The sequence below is a fragment of the Triticum aestivum genome, chromosome 7D (assembly GCF_018294505.1).
Source record: "Triticum aestivum cultivar Chinese Spring chromosome 7D, IWGSC CS RefSeq v2.1, whole genome shotgun sequence".
Lineage (NCBI taxonomy): Eukaryota > Viridiplantae > Streptophyta > Magnoliopsida > Poales > Poaceae > Triticum > Triticum aestivum.
In genome coordinates this window covers 546,594,435-546,603,544 of record NC_057814.1, presented here as the reverse complement: position 1 = coordinate 546,603,544, position 9,110 = coordinate 546,594,435, and the positions used below count along the sequence as shown (strand labels likewise).

Sequence of the window (9,110 nt, the reverse complement as noted above, 5' to 3'; positions counted from 1 at the left end):
CAAAAATGTTAAACCTGTGTAGATGTCCCGGCTTAATCTAGAAAAAATGTTGACTATGTATTAAAAAATATTAAAAAATTGGTACATGTCCAGGCTGCACCAAATTTTAAGATTTTTTTAACTATGTGCAACGTCAGCTATTTCTTTTTCTTCTACTATGTCCCGGCTGTACCATTTTTAATACATAGTCATAAAAGAAAAAGGTACATGTCCCTGCTGTAGCAATTTTTTAACATTTTTTTAATACATAGTCGGGACATGTGGCCAGGTTTGATTAAGCCTGTGAAGAGTCCTCAAAAAAGAAAAAGGTTAAGCCTGTGAAGCAGTGGCGGCGTCGAGCACAATCATGAGTATATGTAGTTGTTGGGATCGTGGAAAGCAGAGGCGAAGGCCCAGGAGGACTTCAATTTGGTGGTGGATAAAAACTCTATGTCAGCAGTGTGATTACACATTCTTCTGCACAGACATTTTATAAGAGCAGACTGTAGCAGGATGAAAATGACCACAATTTATGGAGCAACATCATCTACCTTTTATGATACTCATGATACAAATTTTCTTTCAAAGATCACCAAAGCAATATGAGGCTGAAAGCAAAGTAAATAAGGTTTAACGACAAACAGAGACGATAACGAAGCATAAACCCTGACACGACGATGGATTTTAACAGGCCCATTAAACTGACTGGTGGCTCTCTAGTTCTTGATCTTCTTCTTTGGCCTCAGCTGCTTGCTGTTACCTCACTTGTACTTGCAGAAGTCGACACCCCTTGGGTGCAGGTGCAGATGGCATCTGTAGATAAGTAAAAATATTAGAATGTGTAAGATCAGTGTTATTAGATTCACAGGGTTAAATTACAAATGACTTAATTCATTGTAAGAGGCGATCAAGGATTCCATGTATTGCAGTAGATATTGTAGAATAACCAAAAGAATAAAAAAAATCCAAAGGGCGAACAAAAAGACCTACAGCCCTGCCAGAACAGAAAAATGCAACCAGAATTCAGCATGGAACAAGGACGGATTCCATGGGAGGCTCACAGTGAAGGCCAAATTTTCATTCTTATTCTTATGAACACACCATGTAAGAAATGTTGTAGTCAGTATAATCTTATATGTTAACTTCTTTTCTTCTATGAAAAGGTATCAAAATTCGGCATCTGCAATTCATTCGCAGCAGCTTGGCTTAATAATCATATAAAAAAACAGAGTTGTCATATTGGATTAACCTTTGTTGGTAAGATTGATGGCGAAAACAAAGACAATTCTGCATTCTGAATGAGCGCACGTCTGCTACGGACGGTGTCAGAGCATCACAGGAAGTGTTAAAACAACCACTGCTGCATCTTAATCTGATATGCCGCAGCTGATAGTTTCTGCACAAGCTGAAGCGCATTTGTTCTCTTCAACTATTTGTGCACAAAGCAAGCTGCATGCTGGAAATTTTTATGCTCATAGGATCTAAGACAGCTTAAACGATGGCAATTTTGACGCCAATTTGGCATGTAGTTCATATATAATTTCTAAGATTCCTAAGAGTTCTTCATGTGGGGAACTTGCTCGACAGGGGGGAACCTGTTGTGGGGTGGCAGCTCGACCGTAAAAGAGCTAACATAATTTCTTTGTGTTTGATATAAAATCATACGTTCAAATAAAGGCAGAATATGTAAGAGACTACGCATTGGGTTAAGGACTGACACTCGCGGAATAAGAGGTTAATGAAGTACTAACAGAACATGTGGCTAAATCACAAAAATGAGAGAGAGGGTCATATATGTAACATGAGAAGAGTAATTTTAACATGCTGCCTCGTACCCCCTCTTTTCACATGGGAGGTAAGAAGGTAAGAGTAAATCAGACCACTATTTAATCAAATCAATGGCTCAGATTTATTATGCACTCTTACCTCTCATGTGAAAAGGGGAGGTAAGAGGGACCATGCTAAAATTTGCCACAGGAGAAAATAGTAAAAATGACTGATTCATAATGGCCTACCTTTAGGTGACAGTCTAACAGGGAAATGAGCTAGCAACTAACCAGAAAAGTGACCAGAATATAATAATATGATATATGAGCACTTCTCTCAAATTTTAGTGTTAGATTTTTTTTTTTTGGAATTTTCCATGCAAATTGTATTTATTGTAAAGTAGACAGTGGCAAAAGGTTGCATTGTTTCAAGCAAGCATGAAGACATGGACTATGCAAAGTAACACGACAATAAACATATGCCGAGCATAGCCAGTAGCTGGTTGTGAGAGCCACTTTTCGGCTCCCCCGAGCGACCCGCTCCGCTAGGGTTCCTCCCCTCGCCGCCACCGCCCCGACCTAGCCTCCCCGCCGCTGCCGGCCGCCAGGCGTGCGACTCCCGGCCCCCCCTCCCCCTCTCCTCCCCTCCCCTCCCGCGGCGCGCCCGCGCGCGCCCGGGGGGCTCCCTGCGGCCACGGCCCTCGGCCCCGCCTCCCTCCCCTTCCCCCCGCCGTCGCCGGCGAGCTCCGTCGGGCAAAGTCCGGGGGGCGCGGCGGCGGCGGGGTCCTCCTTCCCCGTCCGCTTGGGGGCGCCGGCGCGGGGTGGCTCCTTCGAGCGGCGGCGCTGGACGTCCGCGGGATCCAGCGGCGCGGTGGCGGTTTCGCGGGGCGGCGGGGTGGCCTGCAGTGGCGGCGCTCCGGCGTCCCTCGTTCTGCGCGCGGGGCGGCTGCGGTGCTCCCGGCTCGGGAGGTGGCGCGCGACCGGTCTCTTGCCGAATCTGGCCGGATCTGGCTTTGGGGGCCGGCCGGCGGCACCTGGCTCCGGTGGTGCGTGCCCGGCGGCTCCGGCGCTTGGAGCTCGCCGGGCGACGCGAGTAGGGCAGCGGCTGGGCGTGGCCGCTGCTCCGGCCGTGGGCGGCGGCAGGGGTAGGTCTCGGTGGTGGCCTACCGGTGTCGTGGCGGCTTCACGGTGGCTCGATGGATCTGCCCGCGGCAACGGCCGGCTTCTCTGGCGTCGGTTTGTCTGCGTTCGGGCCGTCTCGACCTTCACCCCATCTCCTCGTCGCCCGGGCGCTACCCCCATCAATGGGCTGGTCCTCTCCCAGCTGCGGTCCACCGCTCGTCTCGCGCCCGATGCCGCAGGACCGAGCTCGTCTCGCGCACGATGCAGCAGGACCGAGCTCGTCTCGCGCACGGTGCAGCAGGACTGACCTCGTCCCCCTCTCGGTGCTGCAGGACCGAGCTCGTCTCGCGCTTGGGGCAGCAGGATGGGTCGGTGGATGCCAGTTCTGGCCGACCCTTTGGGCCTCGACGCTGGGGGTTGCCCAGGGGCGCGAAAGGTGGGACCTGTCCGCTCGTCCCTTTTGTTGGGGTGCGGCGGGTCTCGGGTGAGGTGGTGTCGAGGTCTTGGATGCTGGGGCGGCGGCCCTGGTGGTGGTTGCGCGCTGCTCTTGGGCAGAGCCCGTGCCTTGGTGCTGCCCGGTCACCATGGTTGTGTGGGCGGCGTGGTTGCCGGGGTGTGGCGTTCGGTGGTGGTGAATATTGGCCGAGGTGAAAACCTGCTCTATCTTCGGACGGACCGGCGGCGGCGAAGATCGTTCCCTTCTTGAAGGCGTCGTCGCGGCTCTCATTGCCCGTCATGCGGCTCCGGGGGAAACTCTGATCCTTGGATCGGGCGGTGGCGGCGCTCCGGCGTCGTACCCTTCCTGAAGGCGCCGCCTTGGAGTGTATGGTTCGTCATATGTAGCTTCATCTCTTCGGGGCGGTAGTGCTAGGAGTGGTGTTGCCGCGCTCAGCGCCTATGTATCCTGTCTTGGGTGTGTGCGTGTGTTGCGGTGGCGTAGCGTGTGTTGCGGTGAATGCTTGTGGTTTGATGCTTTATATATAAAGCGGGGCGAAAGCCTTTTTCGGTAATAAACATATGCCCATAGTTACAATGATTGCAAGCATTCCTACATTTTTTAATCTATGGTAGTAGGTGGTTCTTTTCGGATCCACACAATAATTCAGCTCCATGTTAAACAGAAGAAAAAACTGACAAGGAGATTTTATCAGAGTAAACAGGTACACGATCAGTCCATCACATGTGGTGTAACAGTGCATTTATAAGCCCTGATAGGTTATTAAGCCTAATTAAGTTAATAGTCAACAAATGATCAGCTTTGCAGTTCACAAGAATTAATGCAACTTCTATGGAACAGAATATATAAAGATTAAAGAATGAGATGTGTGATTTATGTCAAATGTTGCTGTACATTCGGTTGCAATTTTTGTACATATTAGTAAACCACTTCTCCAATGAAAACAAAGATAATAATCAGAACAAATATCAAAGAAAACTTAAAATGCAAATAACAGCGAGGTGCCATTTGAACAACTGGATATAAAAGGAAAGACAAATATTAAAGGTACTATCGGCTGAAATTTGCACTCTTTTCTCGACCAACACCAAAATGCGTATAATATTGTCCAGTATTAGAATAAGAACGGCAAGAAGGCATAAAACTGCACAAATTGAAACAGCAAAAGAGAACGAAGGGGCACAAATCTAGAAACTCTAAGCAAATGGAAAAGGAAAACGAAACTCAAAATAAGAAGAAACAAAAAAGGCTAGCTTAACATAAAAAAAAGTTCTTTTGTTACATGAATTTCTTACCCGGCCAGACAACATAAATGATATGCTAAATCATCTTAACCCCCAATGTATTTAGTGGGACATATCCTGCGAAAATGCACATCTTTCCAAAAATTTAAAATACCATTTAAAAAGCACATACGAATTCTCACAAAAGTGTACTATTGTGGAAGAGCATATACCACCTCCGTGCAAACTTTCTCGAAACAGAAATCCTTTTACGAAAACAAAACAAGACAAAATAGGCTAATAGTGTCAAAGCATAGTTTTAATTTTAGTACACTATTCACATTCCGTTTTCCTTTCTGTAGCACACAAAGTACACTGGATTTGAAGTTTCAAATTGGCATGAATGTACAAAACGCCCTTAGAAAGTAAGAGAGTTATTTTGAGAATTTTAAGATACTTGCACGTGTGCTTTTCTGATTGTATTTTCACATTATCAAAGACATGCCCATTTTCACAGGATACGTACCACCATCTTTATATTTTTCCTAGCTTGTTTTATAGTTATCGTGTGGAGTTTGTGTGTGATCATGGCAGTACTGTAAAGGGTGGACGCACAAAGTAAGAGAGTTATCTTGCATTCGTCTCAAGACTATTCACACTTTATAGTTTCCTATTTCCCCAATATGAGTTGGCTGCTTCATGATAGCCTATTTGTTAGGTGAGAATGCAACGTTTCTTCTATAACACTTGGCCAGACAAGCACAACATCATAAAAAATGTATCAAAGCCAACCTATAAACCTCATCATGTTTCATGTCATTTAGCAAAAACGACACATGACTAACATGGTAATCTTAGCCAAAGGGGTTTAAGAAATTCAACATAACCAAACGCTGAAGCTATTCTGAACATCCAATACAGACCCAGACGAGGGGAACACACTTAAGGTTGGAAGAGCAATTCTCTTATTCTGTGAGAAGCAGATTTCAAAATACTAAAAATAATATCAGGGAAAGTACTGTTTGAAAATGAAATATACCTGCTTTTGCAAGATTGGGTGTGAACCATATGGGAGGGAACCACGTCCTCCAGGGTTCAGGATCAACCAAATTGGTTCTGGTATCATTTTCCAAGTCGTACACTCCTATGTCACGTGGATCATCTTTGCCGCTGAGTAATTCGTCGTGATCATCATGAGTAAAATATAGATGGTTTGCCATCAAGCCTGGATGATCCTTTACGCTAAAGCAAGATGTTGTGCTTTTCCCAGTAAACAACGCATATTCACCTATCCCTCTCATCTTGACACGCTTCAGCTCAACAAAATCAACCTTGTACACTTCATAAGCAGTGACATACGTCTCACCATCTGGTTGTTCAGGATCCAAACTCTCGTCCTTAATGATTTGGAGGACATCTCCCCATGGTGCCTGAACAATGTAGCACTTCTGGACCATCCGAACTAGATTTGGTAAAATCCTTCTGTGGACGACAGATGGTCCGTTCAAATCAAACACATCGATTGCGCCTGCCTCAGTCATTGCGTAGAAACAGCCATCATGGTGTATGCAATCTGCATAGAAACTATGCATTTGGAGCCAGTTCCAGTGAGCATCTCCCACTTTGGCGAACGAGAGCTGTGCGTACGGCTGATGGATGAGCATGACAGTGCATTCCCCTGCTGATGGATCGGACGACAAAGTTGCCTTCAGATAGACCAGATCTCCGTACCTATCCAAAGGGCATGCATAGGGTGTATCCTCCACCCTCGGAAGCTCTCCGTCGTAGAAAGACATCTTGTACTTTTCAAGAACCCCGTCGTCGTTTACAACAGGTTTAACATGCTCCATGGTTGTCACAGGAGGGAGTGCAATCTTGTCACCGGTGATAGGGTTGAGCAGCATCAGGTCAGACTTCTCATCCATGGTGACTAGCCATCCATGTGATGAACCAATCCAGTTGCTGATGGGAGGTTCAGGGAGGGGCAGGGAGTAGGCATTCCGTTCGGAGAGACTGTACATGCCAAGTGCCCTCACGCCGGCGGCCTCGTTACAATAGAGTAAACAGGGGGTCTGGCGACTGGGGCAGACGCCGCTGCGGCGGACCGTGGAGTATGCCTTTTGCCAGAATGTGCAGACGGCGGCGGATCGGAGGAGGTCCGGGCACTCGAGCAACTGGAATATGCTGATCAGTATGTCAGCTGGTAGCCCGGACAAATCTGGAGCTGGAACTTCCATTGTGGATGGATAGACAAACACCACAGCTTTAGAGCAGGTCGACTGCAATCACACGGGCGGCCGGAGCTGCAAGTCAGCCACCACTTCGTCCCCTGCGTTCCCTCCCTCGGGAGACACGGGGGAAACCCTCGCCGCCGGCCCTCCTCTCGCGCTGCCGCCACCTGAGGAGCCGCCGGCGAAGACGCGCCGGGCGCCGGGAAAGGTAGCGGAGGGGATCGTCTCCCGTGCGCGGCCGTGGGCAGGATCCGGTGGTGGCGTGTGGCGATCTGCGGCGGCGGCGGGCTCGCCCTGGTGGCGTGGGAGGTCAGGTCCTGCCCGCCCCGAGCTCGTGGTGCTGGTTGTTCGTTGCGCGAGGCCCTTCTATGGGGCTGGCTCAGGCTGGCCGGCGGCGCAGGTACGGCTGTGCAGGGCTCCGGCGACCGGCGGTGTGCTTGTGCTTGGATTTGGGCGGGTGGCGGGGTCTCTGGGTGTGTCCTCTGTTGCCACGCGGGCCGGCCCGCAGACGCGGAATTTTGGCCCGGTACGTGCCCGACAGGTCGACACAACACGCGATTAAAAGGGCCGGGCCAGCCTTCGACCCGCCATGGAACAAAGCTGACCTTGAAAGCTAGTAGGCCTTAAGACCGGGCATGGCACGCCCCTTTTAATTGCGCGCTGGAACGATCCGATGCGGCACGCCGTCCGACTTGTAAGTAGTTTTCTTTTCTATATATATTTTTTAGATTTTCTGTATTTTTTAAAAATACATTTTTTTTAATTTTAGATTTTTCCGAAGTTTTCTCTACCCTTAAAAAAATCGAGTTAGTGATGCTGGTGTGCCTGCCATCTTGTAATATAGACCGTCCGATCTATATCTGACGGATACAAAGCAAACTATGCCAATTTTGCAAAAGATACCCGCACCTCCCTCCACATTTGCAGATTAGGCCTTCCCTCGTTCATCCTTATCTCTCATAATCTCATTGTTGAGCAATTAAAAAAGGAAGCCTCTGGAACAATCTGACATGGTGGCCACTGCACGCGTCATCCATCCCCATGCCTCCGCTCAGTCCGACCACCAATCATCACCACGCCCCACTCCTCACCTTATCTCTCCTCTTTCTCGAGATATCATTAGTTTTTACACATAGGATTACTCCTGCATGGGTCAATCACAATGTTTTATAAAAAAAATGCATCTTGATGTTTCGTGCAATGCACGGGCATCTTGCTCGTAGAAAATAAAAGACCCGAAAGGCCGAAAAGCAACCCATGTGGCCTTTATAACTGGCGTGCTTGGCTGATCCCCGTGGTCAGGCATGCAGTCCGGCACGACACAACCCTTTTATAGCAGGGTCGTGTCATGCCGACCCATGTGGCCAGGTTGGCATCAGAGGCCTTGCTACCTTGGCCGCTTGACATGTGTCGGTGTTGCCCCCATGGGGTGAGCAGGTGGCTTGCGAACATCGGTGATCCCCGTTCCTCACCAATGCCATCAGAGAGGGGTTGGATCTAGTCAGGATCTGACACAGTGCCGAAGGTTTTTTTGTGCGGTCCATCTTCTGCGTTGCATGTCCATTTTTGCCATGTGTCCTAATTGTGGCGAAGAGTCGGCTTTGGAAGCCGGGGCGATGACCCTGGGTGGTGATCTTGTGTGTTTGGCTTTACAGTGGGCAACGGTGGTGGCTCCTCCTCGTGGCTATGTGGGTAGCAAGGGGAGGGGTGAAGGGTGAATCTGGTGTCGTCGTGGTTTCGGCTGTAGCGATCCCCTGGTCTAGATCTGAAGGCAGTGCACAGATGGTCGCCCTCCCCTCATGTGTGGGTCAACAACTTTGAGTCCGCGTGGCAGTTGTGTGGGTCAATCAATAACTCGTCGCTCTCTCGCAGGCAACAATAGCACCTACACGTGGCGCTTCCCTCTGGCAACATTGCTATGCACGTGTCTCTTGGCGATGAAGCCAAGTATGCTGATGACAGTAGGGTGTCCCGCACCAAAACTGATCTGCCACCACCGCCCTTGGGGTTGAACAGGCTTCGTTGACGGATAACTCTACTGGTGTTGAAGCAGGAGGTGGGCAAAGTGGGGTGGCGGGGAAGGGGGAATTCAGGAGAGAATTCTACTTCTATATTAGAATAACTGAAGAAGACGTTCAATTCAAAATAGAAAAGCATGAGAAATATCAAAGGACCTCGGTTGAAGTTTGCATCTTTTTTTCCGAAGAGCATCAAAATGCTTGTCATAATATACTAGAAGAACGCGTAGAAGGTGCAAAGTTGTACAAATTGAAACACCCTAAAAAAGAGGGGCACAGATCTAATGGCTCTAACCAAAAAGAAAAGACAAGCG

At 48.8% G+C, this 9,110-nt stretch overlaps 1 protein-coding gene across 1 annotated transcript; it reads right to left on the bottom strand.

The window, feature by feature from the left end:
- Positions 1–407: 407 nt before the first annotated feature.
- On the bottom strand, positions 408–7,372 carry LOC123166644 (F-box protein At2g14500-like). Its single transcript, XM_044584447.1, has 2 exons — positions 5,587–7,372; positions 408–792 (listed from the first exon to the last, which is right to left on the bottom strand). The coding sequence occupies exons 1-2, from the start codon at positions 6,782–6,784 to the stop codon at positions 722–724; spliced, it is 1,269 nt and encodes a 422-aa protein (XP_044440382.1). The 5' UTR covers positions 6,785–7,372; the 3' UTR covers positions 408–721.
- Between the last annotated feature and the right edge of the window lie 1,738 nt (positions 7,373–9,110).